The 19,514-nt window shown below is 28.9% G+C and overlaps 3 protein-coding genes across 4 annotated transcripts; 1 reads left to right on the forward strand and 2 right to left on the reverse strand.

Annotated features, from left to right (window-relative positions):
• Positions 1-425: 425 nt before the first annotated feature.
• On the reverse strand, positions 426-7,477 carry LOC113865154. The gene is made up of 10 exons (XM_027499538.1): positions 7,359-7,477; positions 4,198-4,304; positions 3,272-3,384; positions 2,997-3,190; positions 2,057-2,333; positions 1,904-1,962; positions 1,725-1,761; positions 1,567-1,620; positions 880-1,023; positions 426-791 (listed from the first exon to the last, which is right to left on the reverse strand). The coding sequence occupies exons 1-10, from the start codon at positions 7,475-7,477 to the stop codon at positions 426-428; spliced, it is 1,470 nt and encodes a 489-aa protein (XP_027355339.1).
• Positions 7,478-7,618: 141 nt separating this feature from the next.
• LOC113865672 (myb-like protein Y) lies at positions 7,619-11,976 on the reverse strand. Its single transcript, XM_027500381.1, has 7 exons — positions 11,495-11,976; positions 10,984-11,083; positions 10,635-10,700; positions 9,795-9,909; positions 9,560-9,642; positions 8,376-8,437; positions 7,619-7,817 (listed from the first exon to the last, which is right to left on the reverse strand). Exons 1-7 carry the CDS (start codon positions 11,665-11,667, stop codon positions 7,709-7,711), a joined length of 708 nt encoding a protein of 235 aa, XP_027356182.1. The 5' UTR covers positions 11,668-11,976; the 3' UTR covers positions 7,619-7,708.
• Positions 11,977-14,871: 2,895 nt separating this feature from the next.
• On the forward strand, positions 14,872-19,040 carry LOC113865502 (U11/U12 small nuclear ribonucleoprotein 59 kDa protein). 2 transcript variants are annotated; one of them, XM_027500100.1, is made up of 8 exons: positions 14,872-15,260; positions 15,375-15,717; positions 15,826-15,909; positions 16,445-16,510; positions 16,956-17,028; positions 17,392-17,768; positions 17,996-18,036; positions 18,858-19,040. In XM_027500100.1, the coding sequence occupies exons 1-8, from the start codon at positions 15,109-15,111 to the stop codon at positions 18,934-18,936; spliced, it is 1,215 nt and encodes a 404-aa protein (XP_027355901.1). In that variant the 5' UTR covers positions 14,872-15,108; the 3' UTR covers positions 18,937-19,040. The 2 variants fall into 2 exon arrangements, with proteins under 2 accessions (XP_027355901.1, XP_027355902.1); XM_027500101.1 differs by having other exon boundaries at positions 15,178-15,260; positions 15,379-15,717.
• The last annotated feature ends 474 nt before the right edge of the window (positions 19,041-19,514 follow it).

Here is a 19,514-nt window from a genome sequence, read left to right on the forward strand (position 1 = left end):
AAGGAATATATAAACTAAAAAATAAAATCTTAGTTGACTTGTTTACATACAAATTTTATGTTTATTATAAAAATATTAAGAAGAGATCAAAAATAAAAAAGTGTGTTAAAAAAATGTATTAATAAGTGTATTTTTAGTATTTTTTATAATATAATTTATCATATAAGTTTGACAAACTAGTAGTAATGTATAAATTAAAAGATGAGAAATAATAAAATATTTTTTTAAGACAGTTTTTATTATTTGTTAAAATTTATTATTAAAAAATTTATTATAAAAAAGAGAAAAATATCCCTTTCTGTACAAGCCTGCACCTCATTCCTATACAAGGTTGATTGCTATTTGCTAAGTTCTTCTACACTAAATAGACTACGATTCAATGTTTCTGATTACTTGTGGCCAATCTCTTGAACTGCTCCCAATTCTTAGGCATCTCTTGCTGTATAATGAAGCTGCACAGAACCATTTCCTGTATGGTTATCATTATGCTCATGACAAGCCTTTATTGTCCATAGCACAACAGAAAACATCATGATCACTGCAAGAAACACCATTCCTACCCATGCCATTGGAGCAAATTTCTTCAAAGGTTTACAATGTTTGAGCACTTGAGAGAATGCATCTTTAACCAACTGGCTTCCTACCAATTGTTCCATACTAGGATATATACTTAGTAGGTTTTGAATTGTTCTTGTGTATGACTCAATCACCTCATATTCACTTCCACTTATAAAATTTTCACTGCCACATTTTTCAACATTGTCATCAAAACAAGTATAAGGCTTCAATACCTATAGATGGAAGTGATATTGTTAGTAAATCTAGACTGCAAAAATAGGATTCATCAATAGCTTAATAATTCCCTTATCTATTGCATACGTTTGGGATATCTCCTATTTGAGTACTATTAGGAGGGCAATTCTCTGGCTGATATAAATATTCAGGTGGTGCTGAGAAAGGATTGCATATATAAACATGATTTTGAAACAAAGTCCCTGGCAGATTTGATATACCTGAATTCACCTGGAGATTAACCAAAGAATAAAAGTCATTACATTCTTTTCGGATGGTAATATATAAGATATGAAAATTAAACTCCTTTTTACTCTGACAAATTTGAGAATTTCTGTGCTTTGCTTTTAGCTGAGATAACATTGATTCATAAAGAACAACCTACTGGAGAGTCCTTTACACATTATACAGTTTGATGAATAGGAATATGACCAAATTTTAGTCTTTATGACATGAAGAATTTGTGTTTAATATGCAAAGGCTACCTCATTGACAATGTTGGATATCCTTGGACCAACCTCAGATAGAATTGATTTTGCTGCGAGCAATTCATTACAAGAGAGAATGGAGGTTAGGCTGTTGTTGTAGGGATTTTCTTCAAAGTTGTAAAGTGCTGCGCACGTATCATTAGAAAAACTGCATTATATGATAAGTCTTTTTAGTAATTAAACTCCAACTAAACATACTTAAGCTGGAAAAAAAATTATACTTCTTGAAAATAAAGATATCAGTAAATTAGAAAGAACTTGGCTTTACTTTTCTAAGAAGAAATACAATCCAAAGAGTAGCCAGCAAATCACTGTTATCAACCAACATACTGTAGCAAATCTGCGAAAAGAAGAGGGGAAAAAAAATCATGGATGAAAATATTAGCTTCATTTCTAAAAGCAATAGGTGTCAACTTCAAGCAAATACAACTTTAGATTACTTACAGGTAAAGTACCCTCCAAAACCTCAGTACTCCAGAAACTGTTCAACAGAAAATTCCAACATTTTATGAGAATCATGCCTATTTCATGCAGACAATTTCACTTTCACAAATTTGAAGGTAGAAAATAGAAATCATAGTCATAGATGTTATGCACCCAAATTACTGACCTGTTATACATACCTGATAAAGCTGTTACTGCCACCAAATTCAAGCTTATGACCACAATAGTCATTATAAACCTGAAATTAAAAATGTTGAATCATTTCCATTTAATTTGTTATTCATTCTACTTTTTTTTTCAAAAGAAAATGAGACAGAAAAGTCTTACACTACTTTGAAAGCCATGTCAATAATGCGCCTATTCTTTCTAGTTTTCTTTACAATATTTTCAGCTGCAGTATCAGATTTCTCAATTGTTGAGTTAAGAATTGCAGCAGCCTCCGCACTAATATTGGAATCCACCAATTCATGTCGGATTTCTTCTAGTACTAGTGTTGCATTATGTATGATTTGTGAGGCATTATTGGATGTCTTCACTATAATATTAACTGAAGTGCTTAAATGAGAATGGAATTTTGAACTCCCCACAAGAACTAACCCACTTGCAGCCCTATAAAATCAAGAATTATGCATAACACTATTAGTGGAAAGCAACAGAATTTGAGATCATGCATGTACATTCCAAATACAATTATCTATCACTCAGTATGTAATTAAGCATGGGCGGCTCTAGACATATGTCATGCTTAATGCTCATGCTTAGGGTCCATTAAAAATTTAGTAATATATATATATATATTAATTGACATATCAGGTGTCAAACTTCAATATTTATACTATTTAATCATTTTTTATAAAATAAAAAATTAACTAATCAAACAATTAATTTGAAAGTTTTCATTAAGTATATCAATTTTATTAAACTTAGAATAACATACTTACAAATGTTTAAATTATATAAAATTTAATAAATATAATAATAAAAATAATATAATATATTCAATAATTGAATTAATTAATCATACATTTTATTAAAAATAAATAAATAATGTAAGTATTGAAGTTTAAAAATGACATCTATATTCTACGGTAATAAGTAACCTAACATAACTTTTATTTAACACTTCAAGTAACCTTGAGCAAGCCTTTAACAAATATCAATTTCATTTGCATTTTCATTATATATTTCAAAACCAGTTTATTAATGTTGCAACCGTATGGAGAACCAATAATTAGGATATAATATATTTAAGCATAAGGTTTGGAGACTTACATAGCTAATACCATGAGCAATATAGCCAAACGAATTGGTGAAAGATCACAAATCTTAATATTACAAGAAATGATTTTCTTGATGCATCTTCCTCCATCACTTTGGCAACAAAAATTGATTGTTAGCAAAAACAATCCACACAAAAGCCAGAGCACCCCTATTGCATATCCATACACTCCTGTGAAGATAACTGACTACAAACAATAAGCACAAGTTAACAATATCATGGATGTTAGGACTTAGCTAGATAGACATGAAGAGGCAGAGAAACTTACACTCCAATAATGCTTATTGGTGATGCTAAATCCTCCTTTGTATTTTTTGAAATTATCTAAAGGATCCACTCTAATAGTATTTTCCTTATGTCTTGTGAATTCTGACACATTATCTGCATCAAATAATCCGCGGGGAATTTGAACACATATTAGACAAGATACAAAATCATACTGGAAAACTTGTGGCAGCATTTTCTTTAGCAAACTAGAGCAATTTGTGCTTAATTTTGCTCAAGTATTGTAACTTTTAAGTTTATTATCAAGAAAAGTGATGAGACTTGCATATTAAAAAAATGTGAAATTTGTATTGGCATATACAATCTTTTTTCTTCTTTATTGAAATATTATGATATCATACTTGTATACTTGGCATTTACTAAATACAACTTGTTCCAACTTGATAAATAATTTAAAAGTTACCCTATTTTGATGACATCAAACAGGACTTTCACGGTTTTGGTAAAAAAAATATACTTTTAAACATCAAATACAAAAATAGGTTTTTCTAAAATCACAAAAACAAGGGGGTTTGTTTGATTTTTCAAAATATTTTTATTTTCACCTTTAATTACAAAAATTATCATTTTTTTTCATTCTATTTCATTTTTTAAATATTTGTAGAAATATTTTTTGTATATATATTTTTACTGTTTTATGAACAAATCTTAAAAACTATGAAATAAAATAAAAATAAGGTAATAATTTTGTAATAAAAAGTGAACATGAAAATAAAAATAAAAAACATTTTCCTAAACAAATGAGCCCCTAAAATTTCTTAGAACAACAAACATAGAAAACTGCTTTTTAGTTCATATGTTGTAATCGTCACATATTGTTCATAGCTTTGTAATCTTTTGGCAATTGCAGAAAATCTGTAATAATATATTAAGATTGTCACATTAATTTAAAGAAAGTATTTATATTACCTGCATCAGTACCACCAGGGGAGACTACTTGTGCAGCAATTTCTGGGGGAATTAATACTATAATCACAATAATTGATGCTATGCCTTTAGAAAGGATCATCTTTAACCTGCTAAAGCAAACATCAAAGATTTAACAAATTGCATGGTTCAATGAATAAGGCCTAATATATTTTAATGCATTTGCATTGCTAAATTGCTAGAGATTTTGCATGGTATAATGGTTAATACCATTTTAATAATAAATCACAAAAATGAGCTTGTTACAAACTTACAATAAATGATCATCGTATAATTGCAGAAGTACCCAAATACATACATGCAATATTCTCTAATGACTTTTGCTGACAGATGAGAATTCTTCCCAGGAAATCCAAGATCCTTTCATCTTTATGTATGAAAAATGACATGTAACTTCCAATCTTATATATGGAATACATTCTTGATGAACCATCACATTTTAAACTTCTAACTTTTTTACAGAAAACTCATGCAAACTCATGCTAATTCACAATTAACATGCCATCTTTCTTGTGTTTTTCATAAAACAAAATTATAGCTTGTTTGTGTAAGACTCCAAATTACAATAGAATTTAAAATTTTCAGAGGTTTCACAAAAATTGCATTGAAAATTGTGTAAACTAAGTTTCTCTTTCTTACACAAACAGGCTATTGGTCAATTTCATCTATAACTGAAACTACTTTAAAACTTTTGTCATCCTTAAAGAACAATTAAGACAAATCAAAATGTTGCAGCATCATATTTGCTTCTCTGAAGTTTTAGTAATATTAATTGTTAGCATAAAAATATAAGTTTGCCTTAAATGCATGGTGATAGAAGTTTTACCATAAAAAAGTTGGTAGTATTTAACACCACTAAATTATTTACCAAACAAGAAACCCCAAATAAAGATTTTTCCTAAGGCGAGTAAAATCCTATTCTAGTATGTAAAAGTTTGAGCATCGATATTAAATTCCAATCTTTATTTAATCCACATTATATTTGTGCAAATATAAGATAATGTGTGGTTCAAATATATTAAGCAAGCATAAAAAATGAATTAAATCTTTTCATTAAAAGTGTAACGATAAGAATAAATGATAACAAAATTTATAAATTAATTAAAATAGTAAAAAAAAAAAATACAAATATCTTAATGTATATTTCTACCTTTCTCCACTTATGATAAATATAATTAATAAAATATATTTCTTATTATTTAGTAAGAATTTATGCACTTTTAATTCATATTTCATATTTGTTTAACAAATTTAGAAACATAATAACACTTGCACTTACAGGATAAAATCATTTATAGATAGTAAAAATTGTAATTACTTATATGAGTAGGTGCGTATTTTTCCCGTTTATAAACAATGTTTATTCAAATAAATGATAATTAAGAATGTAAATTAAATCAATATTATTCAAATGTTTGTAAAACATGTACGAATAAGATTAAAAGATAAAAATTATAAGTAAATTAAAATAAATATTACTTAAACTATATTTATGTATATTTTATTATTTTCTATATATAATTAATTTAGCATGAAAAGAACAAATTAAGTTAACATTATAAATATTTCTTTTATTAAAACATAAAAATTGGAATTAGAAGATAAAAATAGAAATAAATTTAAATATGCATTCTTATATAATATATATTTTCTATTTATAATTAATATGAGCAACAAATATACATACATTTTGCTGTTAAGAATCAATACACTTTTAATTCCCGTTTGTTTCACAATTTACAATTTTTGAAAAAATAAAACAGCTTAAAGATAAAAACATTTATTTTTATCCTATTTATGGACAATATCTGTAATAAAAAATATTTTTGTTTTTAATTATTAATTAATGAAATTTTAATTGATATTTTTTATAAATTTAGAAAAAAAGTAAAATGTCAAATAGAAGATAATGAATAACTACTCAAATATATTATAAGTTAAGTATGTGTCTGTGTGTCTATATATATATATATATATATATATATATATATATTATTGAAATACTTTTCATTAAACCTGTAAGAATAAGATTGAGATATAAAAGATTATAATATATTAATGTATATTTTTATTAATTTTTAATTTATAAATAATATGAGAAATAAAATATACTTTTTGGTTATTAAGAATTAATATACTTTTAATTCCCATTTGTTTTACAAATTTAGGAAAAAAATAACTATATATATGATCATATTTATGGACAATATTTGGAATTAAATATATTATGTTTCATTAACAATTAATGAATTTTTATTGTTATTTTTTTATAATTTTATAAAAAAACATAAAAAATATAAAACAGAAGATAATTTATTTTTATGCAAATATATTATAAGTTAAACATGAAAATAAAAATTATTTAAATGCCCTTTGCATTAAAACATATAAGAATAAGATCAATAAATGATAAAAATTTATAAACAATTCTACTTTTTTTTGGTATTAAACAATTCAATATTTTTTATTTTTTTTGCTATAAAACAATTCAATATTATTTTTTTCTATAAAAAAATTCAATATTTTAATTGCATATATTTTTATAAATGTATATTTTTATTTTTCTCTAATTTATGTTCAATATAAGCAATGAAATATAATTTTATTCATTAAGAATAAAACACTTTCCAGTTACAAATCCAAAAAGAATAACTATAAAATATATAAAATTTAAAAACAATGAATGCAAGACAATACATATTTATACCAATATATTATTCATTCATCAAAAAAGTAAACAAATTCACTAATCATTGGTAGTCATTAACATTTATAATAATTATTTTAAAAATTATATTTAATAAGAACCTTTCTAATTGATTGATTTCATTGTATAAAAAATTACATTAATGATATATCAAAATTAAGCTCATACTTTTATAAATTACCAAGCATTAAAATACACTAACAGTGTAAAAATTATTATATTATCATCTAATTATAAACTGTCATAATTATAATTGATTACTTTTATAATAATTATTTTAAGAGTCATTTAAAACAAATTTTAATTAGTTCAGAGAGTAAAAACATTTATACTAAAAATTTATCAATATCAAACTCACTTTTAATTGCCAAATTTGGAATCAATGTCAGTGTGATATAACAAACACCAAAAGTGCCTGTTTACCAAATGGAAAAACCTCAGATTTAACCCGAAATTTACAGCAGGAGAATCATAGGCCATAGCAACGCCAACACCCCAAAACAATCGAAGTACACATAAAGTGGTGAACATAAACAAGGAAACAACATATACCATTTAATATAATATGGGAAATAAAATTTACAAATAATTAAATACTATTTGTTGTTATCAGTAATAATAACACCAACTAATTCCTATACTCCAGTTAAGTTAGAACTCAACAAGAGAACAAGGGCAGGAACGGCTGGATGGTTGTCAACTTATTCCATTCTTTCTTCTTCTAGTCCAAACACAAATGCTGGATCATTTTGAATGCAGACATAGATGAGGGAGAAGCAAACTTTGTTATTGCATCTGGTAAATTGTTTTTGGAAGTATGGAGCTCAATATCGTTTCATTGATCTTAAAAGGAAGAGGTGGCATTTGCCTCATTACCTCTGGCACCTCATTCAAGCTGCAGAGAAAAATAAAAGATAGAAAGTCAAATTGCAAAAAAGTTAACAAAGAAAAAAATAAAGCTTTTCATTAACAAATTCATTAGACATAAAACATCACCAAACTAGATCCAAAGTGGGGAAAACAAGAGCATTCAATTTAATTCAGTTATTAGTTTATGGTAATACGTTGCCGTTATAAACAAGTTTGCTTTAAAAAAAATGCAATTCTGCTGGAATCATAACAGTTAAAATGCTTCAGAAGTTTGAAGCCCAGTCAGAAGCTGGAATTTTGATCATATGCTTCCACAACTTGACAAAGGGCAGTGCTTTGCAACGCCCACAAAAGTGTAGATTGCCAGAGATGTGATAAAAGAAAAAATTCACGGGCCTTCAAATAAATTAAGTTTTTGAAGGAGATTTAAAAGGGGATTTATTGAACTGTTATGTTTCACCTTAGATTTCCTATTGTAGATCACAATGTAAAAAGACAAACAAATAAAATTCTTGGATCACTATGTCTTTCTTTGTAAACAGAGTAACATTTTTAAACAACCATGAAACAATTTATAACTTACTCGTTCAAAATTTTGAGGATGTTGTCTCTCGTTTGACTGAAAAGTTTGATGTTATTCTGAAACTGAAAACAAAGAAACAAAAATTCCAGGTTAGCATCACAGCCACCAAGAATTGCTTAATAATGCAAATGATATAGATATATAAACCATAAAGTCAGTTTTAGAAAATTAAACTAATTACATCTATCAGATACCCTATTAAATACCCCAGCAATTGTAATCAGTTTTTCAACATCTTAGGATACTCTAAAAATTAAACTAATTACATCTATCAGATACCCTATAAAATACCCCAGCAATTGTAATCAGTTTTTCAACATCTTAGGATACTCTAAAAATTAAACTAATTACATCTATCAGATACCCTATAAAATACCCCAGCAATTGTAATCAGTTTTTCAACATCTTAGGATACAATGATGCTAGGTTGATGACAAAATTTGCACGTGATATCAAACAACAAAAGCATAAAAGGGAAAATAATTCAGAGAGTACATGTAAGCATTGATGTCTTCTAGAGGATGATTGCCTATGTTATAAATACTTAAATAGAATGCTTAAATTCCCCTTTATTCCATTAATTCACAAAGATCAATAAATTCATTGATGAACTATGCCAACATAACTTTACAAATGTCAAATTCTGCTCAAATCAGATATCAAAACCATAGTTCCTGCTCTGGTATTTGAAAGTTGAATTTGTGTTTTTGGCTTTAAAAGTAAGACAAGCATAAAAAGATTGCTTCAATTATTAAATTGTATTCATATAGACACTATAAGAATACATATGCTTTGATATAAAATCTTAAAAAAAAAAAAAAACTTAAGAATACACTTAATGTTCACATCTTCAATGTTACCTCTGTTACTTTCAAATATGTTATAATTGAAGAGACCTTAATAAACATAGTTGTATAAGCCTTTACCAATTGTTGGTCAAACCAAAACCTCAAAGAAGGCTTATGAAGAATCGAACATATGAATGTTTTCCACCTAGACATTAAAAAACATGAAAGTGGAGAAGAAAAAAAAAACAAGAATTTCTGAACTCCAAAATTATATAATATATAATAAGCAAGACTAACCTTAATGAAAATCAATAAAAAGGGACTTAGAAGGAAAATGAGAAAACAGAGAAAATTGAGAACAAAAAAGTCTACTTGATGCACAAACAACTAACAAACCTGGAGAGCAGCAAGATTAGTAGAGATTTGATTCAAGGCCTGTGAATTTTGCTCCAATAGCTCACCGGCAGGGCCTCCAATCGCTGCAAAAAACACAGTGCAAAGTTCAAAGGAGATGCTTCAAGATTCAAAAGGGATATGCAAATGCATGAGACACTCAGATGAAAGAAAAGGTCAACAAAGATAAATCATGTATGCATACATCAAAAAATTTATAACATTAAACATAACCAACCTTCGTGAGGGATGCCATCATTGTTGTCCATCATCATCACTGCCGGAGCATACGGGGAAACACTGGGTTGAGCAGCAAAGTGGGATGACCTTGCTGCCAGATCTGAAACCTTTTCCTGGGAAAAGTAGAATTTCCTAAACATCTAAGCCCCAGTGAATGTGATAAAGAAAGAACCTAGAGTTTAAACTTTATAGTATTGCATAAATGCCAATATATGTTGCTTGGTGTTTGCTTCCTTTTTGTCACATTTTTTCCTTTCTTTGTATTTGTTTTAAGTCAAAATGTTAGAAATTTTCCTTATTTAAAGAGTAAAAATGAGAAAATAAAATCCCATGCTAGCTTTTTCCCTGGTTAGAACACAACATATATGATGCTTGGTCTACTTTGAAAATAAAAGAATAATAATAACTAGCAGGATGCAGTTCCATGGAGAAATAATGAAATTCATAGGCAATAATCTCTCCAACTATATAAAAAAAAGAAGACCATACAACAAAAAATGGAGATAACATCATAATGTGGAGTCAATATAGATGTTCTGTTGAATAGAAAAATAACATAGGCAAGGAGTTCCTATTAATGATATTACAAAATAATCCTTGCTTATAAAGGCTCACGATTTGCTTTCAGAGGGTTGCTAGTGTAAATGCATAAACAAGCATGAAAAGAAATAGAAAGAGATACAGCATCGACATAAATACGTCTAACACCAGATGGCATGCATAGGACAGTGGAATATATTAAAAGGCATCTCCATTGGTATGCACAAGAGTGAAACACAAATCACTCATTCAGCTAATATTAGTAATATTATTAATATCAAATAAATGAAAGAAATACCTTTTTATCTTTACTTTTCCTAGACAAATTGTGTTCATCCTTCCTTCTCTTGCAAGTTTCTTTTTTCTGCAGAAAATCACATGTCATGACTCAGAGAAAATAATGACTTTCAAAAGCAATCAAAGTGACAAGCACCATTCCAATGGTGGAACCTTCATCAGCTATCCTTTTGGTTCAGGAAGGTAAGATGATTATTTAAACTTAAGACAAGAATAAAGATAATCAAAGAAAAACAGTAATAAGTATCTTATCCAATACAACAAATTTCACTACGAATCTTATTTAAGCCAAAGAACAGGTTAAGGCATTCACAATGACTTAAGACAGCATAAACAGGTATGTAGCTTACATTCATCCACCTGACTCTCAGGGCTACATCACGGACTGTCTTGTTGTCTAGATTTTGTGCTATCTTTGCATAACGTACGAGGTTAGTATCAGACGCAAACCTACAAGTGAAAAAAAAAATCTCATTAAAATAATGACTAGTAATAAAACTAGTCAAATACATGTTTCTAGACCCCTTTCGGGGAAGCTTATAGACAGTTCATGAAAATAACTCATGATTCCCATAAACTCTTTTTGGCTTATTTCAATAAGCATCTTGTTATAACTTATCAAAATAAGCTATTTTCATCTTATTCTAGTGTATATATATATATATATATATATATATAAAACTCATTGAATGATTGTTTAATTAAATTGTGCATCTAATCGCACACTTCATCAAGGAATAGATGTTAACAAGTAATCAGTATAACAACGAACACATTGTATAGGCTTTTGAAATCATTTGTAGAATCTGGAAACCAAATAAACCGAGTATGAAATAAGAGAGAAATGTTGAAAGAACATACAGAGAGAGTCCTTCTTCAAGAATAGCTTGTTCTTCTAGGGTCCAATCGAGGGATACACCAGGGTTGTGCTTCATGGCGAGAGCGGTGGCTGAAGTATCGGGTGCCAAATTCCCATTAAACGACGACGCAACATGGGTTGTTTGCTCTTGATGATTCCCAGAAGGGTTAGCCATTGAATTCGATGCCCCTTTTCTTTCCAAAGATTCGAAGTTTGAATCTTTCCACGTTATTCCCCAATCCCACTTAATGGGTATCTCAATTCACAGTTGCTTCCCGCCAATTACCGCATAACACCAAAATAATTTTGAAAAAAAAAATTATTTTTTTGAGAAAAAAAAAAGAGCCACTGAGCATGAAAAATGATGATGATAGACACGTTAGACTCAGAAAAAAAGAAAAAAAGGAGCCAAAGGAAGATGGCGGAGAGAGAAAGCGAGCAACGCACTCACTGCTACGGGAAATCGAGAGAGGGATTCTTTTTTCTTTTTCCATTCTAAAGTTCTATATTTTTATGTATAACGTTTTAGTCTAAAGTTATAGAATATAATATATTTTATATTTAAATCAATATAAATATCATTTACCAGATAATAAATAACACCATAATATTTTAATACTTTGAAATAAAATATTAATCAAATTAATTAATATGTAAATAAATAAATGTCTTATGACTCTTTCTTGGATGAATTTTTCAACACACAAGTCCCCTTTATCTGTCATGAAAGGGGGAGTTTGGTTTTAAAATTAGGCAAAGACTATAAACAAAATAACACACGTTATTACTATGTAATATCAAAGGGCACCATAGCATGGTTGACACATATTAGTTGTGGCACTTATTAGAAGGGTGGCTTCCTTTGCATGCATGTCACGTCTCCTTTATTTCACTATGATGTACTTGAACATGTTTTTTGAAATACTAGTTTAAGTTTTTTTTTTTTTTACTCTTATTCATCTAAGAAATTACTATATGCTTTAAGATCATGTGGTCTCTATCACCCACATTTATACAAATGTCAAATTTTAAAAAAATGTGCTTACATGTTTGTTTATTATTGGTTAAGACCACCATGATTTCCTTTCTATCTTCTTCAATGCACAAAATTTATTGTTCAAATAATTTATATTGGTGCTTAATTTTTACAAGTGTTATATATTAGTGTGTTCCCAAAATAAATTAAAATTTTAATAAATCTCACAAATCCTTTCATTTAACACAAGTGTTATTATGAGATATAATAGCAATGGATTAACAACAATTAATACAATAACTTGCAATAAACATTCAATTTATTTAGTCTTAGCGATTTCTTGTGGTATAAAAATTAACATCCCTTCCTCTTCTTTTTAATAGTTATTCCTTTCTCTACTTTGTGTTTTTTTTTTTTTTTTCAGAATACTGAATCATTCTTCCTTTCTTTGCTTTCTTGGTTTCTTTCATTTTCTCTTGTCCATGTATGTCTCCTTATTCCTTAATGTCATCTTATTTTTTGAGCTTATTTTGGACTTTTGATTTAACAAAGACATCAAAACCTCCTTTATTTACATGTGACCAAATAGTGGGAAATGCAAACTTACCAAAGTGTTTGGCATTGAAACCTTTGCATTACTAATTGAGGATTCTTAAATTGATCAAGGATTCCCTTATCAAGATAAATCGGTATTGTACTATTGAAGGCGACATTGATGGCACCATTATAAAAGAGATTGAAAGTGAGTGTGTTGTTATGTTTGCAAATCTTAAAAAATTAAAATCCCTGAAATGAAAAGGGATAAGAGGGTGAAAGCTAAGGTGGTTATTAGATTAGACATTTTATTTTGCTGTTTCCAATTAGTGTTGAAACCCAATGAAGAATTGTTTATTCAGTGACCACATCCACCACACTCTCCATGATACTTCGTAGCTCTATTGCAATAGCACACTCAAGATCCTTTCTTCGAATTACATATGTAATTGGTCCAATGCCAAAAGACAATATGTTTTCAAATCCAAATGCAAATGGGCAAGAGAGAAAACTAAGAAAGTGATAATATGATAGGGAAAAAAGATGTAATGAATTGTCGTTTCATTATTTTATCTATGATATTTTAAATTAATTTTTTCATTAAAATTGTTATTTTATCCTTTAAATTGGTTAAATTTCTCTAAATTTTATTATAGGAAACGATAACAATACAATTTCATTAAAAAATGTCAAATTATAAAGAAAAGTTATTGAAATAAATAAATTTTGAAACTAAATTTTAAATTTTAAATTTAAATTTAAATATGACAACAAAAAATTATATATTTCTATATGAATAAGTCATTTTTTTGTTGATAAAATATATATTTTAAAAGACAAATTATATCATTTTGGAGGCTAAACAATTATTTTTTAGATTCTATACTCTACATGAATGGTCTAAAACATATAATACTAGACACTCCATCGATCACTCTTTCCATCTCCTTTCTTTTTTCATCACAAAATTGTGCTTTTATATAAATTAACTTGTATTTTTTTAATTTTTAATTTTTTTAAATTATTTTTCAATCTAAATACTATCATCAATTGCATTGCTTAATATTTAAGGAGTATTAATAATAAATGTTTGTGATTATAGTATGTGTGAAAACGATATCAAGAAAGTCTAAAATACTCTATTTTATTACAATTAACAATATATACTTTTCCATTAGTTAAATACTTTTTAAAAAGTAAAAGAATTACACATTCTTCTAAAAATTAAGATTAAGTACAAAAAAATCATTAAAAAGAATATATATATATATATATATATATATATATAAGTATGATAATTTTAAAATTTAACAATAAAAATAAATTATTTTTTAAAATCATAAAATAATATCATTTTATCTATATCATAAATTTCAATATATTGCTTAGCATGATAAATTATTATTATGTTTCATATTTTAATATTTATTTTATAATAAAGATTAAAATAAATTTTACATTTAATAAAAAACTAATATTTAAAGCTACAAATCTAAGAAATTGATTTGCATGATATAAAAAATCTTAGAGAAGTGCAATCTAATTATACATGTATTTTTTGAATCACAAAATTTAAAAAAAAAATTGTGAAAACAAAGATGTTGAAAAATATATAAAATATAAAAACTTATGAACATGGTTAAGAAATTTAGATTGAACTAGCTGATGCAAATTAGAAGGAACTCTAGTAGAGAAAAAAAAATGGATGATATAAAGTTTTTGAAGAAAAATGCTAGCGATGACTTCAAAATATTAAATAAATTTTTGTTAAAATTGTATAACTTTTTTGAAAATTTTAATTTAATATTTATTTATATATTTTTTAATAAAATTTACTTAATAATTAATAATATATTAGAAAATGTGGAACCCCTAACTCCCCGAATGCCATGCGCGGTGCTCTGGTCGAGAGTGTTCACTGTTCACTGATTTTCTCCACGCGTTGCAACTGTGTGTGCGTTTCATCCGAATTTGTGTGTCTGTTGCTTTGGAGCTTCAACGTTTACTGCGTTCAATTGTGCTCTCCGACTGCAACTGTGTTTGCTGCGTGTGTTCTACTCTCCGGGACTGTGTCTACAACTCTGCGTCTCCCGGGATTTGAATCCAATGAATTCGGTTCCTTTTCAATCTGCACCACCACCTCCATGGATTCCAATACTACCACCTGAACCACCAAATTCAAGTTCCTTTTGGGATAGCAGAAATGTCGGTGATCGTCTCACAGAATTGCAGCACACTCTCAATCTTGCAAAGGCAATGTACGTTATTCTAATTTTACACCGAAATTAATGGCTTTTAAGCATCCATTGAATTTTTTATCATGCTATTTGATATTGTTTAATTAGCTTGGTGTAACTGCTATGTTTCCGTAGGCAGAAGGAGTTAGAGATGTTGATGATGATAAAAAGTGATAAAGAGTCTTTAGAAGATGTAAAACATGGCTCAAATGAACCCTATATAGAAGGTTTTCAAAAATGTTTAGAGGATAATAGGGTTAATGTAGAAACCCAAGAATTATTGGCTGTGGAAACAGCAACTTCTTTGATGTCAAAGCTAAGAGCTCAGCTTGAGCCATTCCGATATGTCGCGGACGATGCGAGTCCATGGGAGGAGAAATCTGCTGTGGCTAGGTTTGAAAATAAAGTGCACAAGTCTAAGAGGAATAAACTATGGAGGAAGAAAAAAAGGAAGCGTGTTGCTGAAATGTTGGCGAAGGTTGTTTTGCTTTGGTTTGTTTTTGTGAGAGATTTTCCTTGCCTTTCAGTGTAGTTTTGTTTGAAACTTATAAATTTGCTTGGTTGGTTCTTTGTTGGAAAAATGTAGGAGCGTGAGCAATTCCATCAAATTGACCGAGAAGCTGATGAATGGATGGCCAGGGAGATTGCCAAGGACATAGCTAACAGGAAGGTATTCAATTTTTTGCAATTTATAGGGAATATCATGTCAATATGATTTTCAAGTTTAATTTAAAAATAGGTTTTCAAAAAGATATATGATCACTGTCTCCGACAAAATGCAAGGATTGGTGCATAAATAAGCATGAACTATTAGTTGATTATGTTAAACTTCTCATACTTCAATATTATTGATTTTGTAATCATCCCTTAACATAATTATGGTGCATCCTGGTTACTGTACTGTTTATGATGCCTATATACTTCCAATTGCAGATTAAAAGTGGAACTAATTGAAAGGCATTCAGTTCACGATATGTCCAATAACAAATATCCACATATTGCTTCAAATTACCTTCTGTGCCCATTTTACTGACTTGTTTTAAATTTTTTTTCCGCTATGTTCTTTTTGCTTTCCTCTTTAGGAAAAATGGGAAAGAGTAATACTGATTCATTTTGTTTGGCAAATTGCTTACAGATATATTAGTGATTACATCAGTTTGACATGTAAGTCTTAGTAGTAATGTCTGAGCCATTTCTATTTGCAGGTACTGAAGATGAAAGAAATTGCAAAGATTAAAGCTAAAGAAGAGAAAAAGAAACTAGAGGCTGAGGTAACTTTCTTTTTTTTGGACAAATAACTGGCAAACCGTTTCTAGTTTATGGTTGCCGGTAAGTCTGAGGAACTTGGTCAAACATTCTGTACAATATAGCCTATGTTATGACTTTCATTTCACTTGGATTTATTAACTATCTAAATGATGTCAATTTTCCCTTTATTTTCCAATGTTATATGTTGCACCTCACAATGATATTCCTTGTTCTTCTGTCTTCTCGCTTTCTATTTTGTCATGTTGAGTCTGTCAAAGGGTCTGTTGCTTTTTGATTCTGGTCACAAAGTCTCTATCAAAAAGTAACCGTACACATGTCTTTGTCTCTGTTTGTACGCCTATTCGCTCAATATGAATCATGACATTTTATTTTTATCCTCCTTCACTCCCCTCTCATTTTCTCATTGAGTGTTAATTGACTGATCTCTTACATCATTTTATATCACAGCTCGAGCTGCTCCTGGTAGTTGAGAAGCTTCAAGAATTACGCTCCATAAGGATACAAAAGTTGAAAAAACAAGGTATATATAAGAAAATCACTCTTATAGCTATAGTTTTGCTATAGCAGCCATCCTTATTCCTGCTATATACTTCCTGTCATAGCATTTTGGGTACTGGTTGCTCATGCTGCCGTCCAGGATTGATACTATACTACCTATTCACCTTATAAATGTATCATTGAGAAATATATTTAACAGATCTGTTAATTATCAATTGGAAACTATACATTTTTAACATGATAAAATGGTTTTAGTTGTTCTTCTACGTGGACAATTTTCAGTATGTTCACACTATGTGTATGCGTGAGTTTGTAATATTCAACATTTAATTTCTTTTCATGTTTCACGTAAACATGTTTCTATGGTTCTTTGCAATTTATGCAGGCCATTTTCTCCCAGAGGAGGATGACAAGTTTCTTGAGAGAGTTCAGGCTGCAGTGGAAGAAGAGGAGCGTGAAGCTTTGGCTGCAGTTGAAACAGATGCTGCTAAAGATGCAATTGCAACTGCTGAGGAATCTAGGAAAGCTATTCAAAATCAAGGGAAACTTTCAAAAGGAAGCAATGATGATAGTGAAGTAAAGGAGAGCAAAGAGCAAATAGTTCATAGTGTGACTGAAGAAGGATCTAGTGCAGCTGAAGAGAGGAAATTTAGTAAAATAGGGCAGAGCTGTGGAGGAGCCTATGATCCTTTGGCAAATTTACCTATCGAGTTCTACCATTATTATCATGGAAGCAACAATGATATGGGCACACTTATCGAGGTAAACTCAAAGCTGTTATTTATTAAATTATACATCTCTTGCAAAACAACACTTTGCTTTCTGTTTCTTTAGAACGCAGATAGTTAGTGGACTTTTCTGAGTTTGCAGGTGAATTGAGTCCAAACGCATAAGGATGCTAATTTTTTGAATTACGGGCTTATATTTAATTCCCTGGCATATTGCTTATAAATTCTTGATTGTTAAGGCTACTGAACAATCTCATGCAGGTTAGAAGAGAATGGGATGCCTATATCAGACCAGGAGGAAGGTAAGAATTAAAAACGTTGAAGTTTTTCTGCATATATTTAATTATTTTGCTTACTTAGTCGGGTATACACTTAAAAATGGGGTAACAGCAACAGGATATTTTACCTATAGATTGAAACGTTCAATGTAATGTTATGTCTCATTGATGAATATTAACCCTCGTTTTAAGGGCATACCGATGTTATTTTTAATGAATATTTTTATGCTTTAGGCACATCTTAGACTGCATTTCAAAACTGACTTAAAGAGAGGACATTGGAGGTTAAGGCTTTGTTTGAAAATTTAGAGGAAGAGGGAAGGAAAAGGATTTTAAGGATAAAGAAAGAGAGGAGAAGGGAATAGGAGGGAGAGTTGATAAAAATCTTTCAAATTGGGTGAACTTAAAAACATGAAATTAAGAGGGTTTTGGAGGATTTATAAAACCTTCCCTTCTCATCTAAAAATTCTCAAACTTGGGTTATCATCAAATAAGTCTTTCCTTTCCTCCTCTCTCCTCTAAAAACTAATTCCAAAACAAAGTCTATGTCTTAATAGATTCACAAGAGATCAAGACTGTGGCTAAAGTCACCACCACCTTTTTTGACACTAATGATACACTCACTATATTTTAGGACACCAATTTAATCCGTCACATGACAGTGCTGTAGTTATGACTAGAACTTATTTTGATAATTATTGCTTATAAAACATCCTTGACACCACTATTAAGTTCAGGTGTATCAGTATGCTAATATCTTGTTATGCCTTGTAATCAATTAGTGGGTAAAATGAAAATAAAGCATTTATCTTATTTGTTTTTTTATTTCTTGCAACTTTGAACAGCCGGATACCAGGGCACTGGGTTCAACCTCCTCCTCCAGCCAATGAGATATGGGCATCATACTTGGTGAGGCCTGAATGACTAGTCAACAAACTTGTAAATTCATCAACATTTTTGCGCAAAGAGGTCATGCAGTAATACGATAAGTTTTGAAGGTCAAGTGTTCATGGCCAGCCTCAGCTATTAGATTCGTGGCGGCATGTTTATGTTATTAACTAGTGCTTTGCACGGCGTATTTATTTATAAAAAATATTATTTAATAAAATTTATGTAATGTTTATTTTAGAGTAATTAGAAAAACATAAAAAAGATGTTAAGATTCTAAATTCGTTTCATCTATCATTAAATATTTCATAAAAGTCTAGATCAAATTTTAGTAAATAATTTTACTCTTTTCTGCTAAATAATTTATCAAACAATTTTTGTATTTGTACATTACACGTGTATATACTTTTCTATATTTTTAATAATAATTTACTTGATATTAATTTTATCTTTCAAAAATTTTGATATTAAATAGGAATTTAAAAAAAAATATTTTGTATTTTTAATATTCGAAGGAATAGGTATTACAAAATTTTGAAAGATAAGCCAAATGCTAATTAAAAATTTAGGTGACTAAATTAATAGTTCAGTGGTAAAAACCTATAAGAATTAAA

The sequence above is a fragment of the Abrus precatorius genome, unplaced genomic scaffold (genome assembly GCF_003935025.1).
Source record: "Abrus precatorius isolate BTA unplaced genomic scaffold, Abrus_2018 Scaffold4, whole genome shotgun sequence".
Taxonomy (NCBI): domain Eukaryota; kingdom Viridiplantae; phylum Streptophyta; class Magnoliopsida; order Fabales; family Fabaceae; genus Abrus; species Abrus precatorius.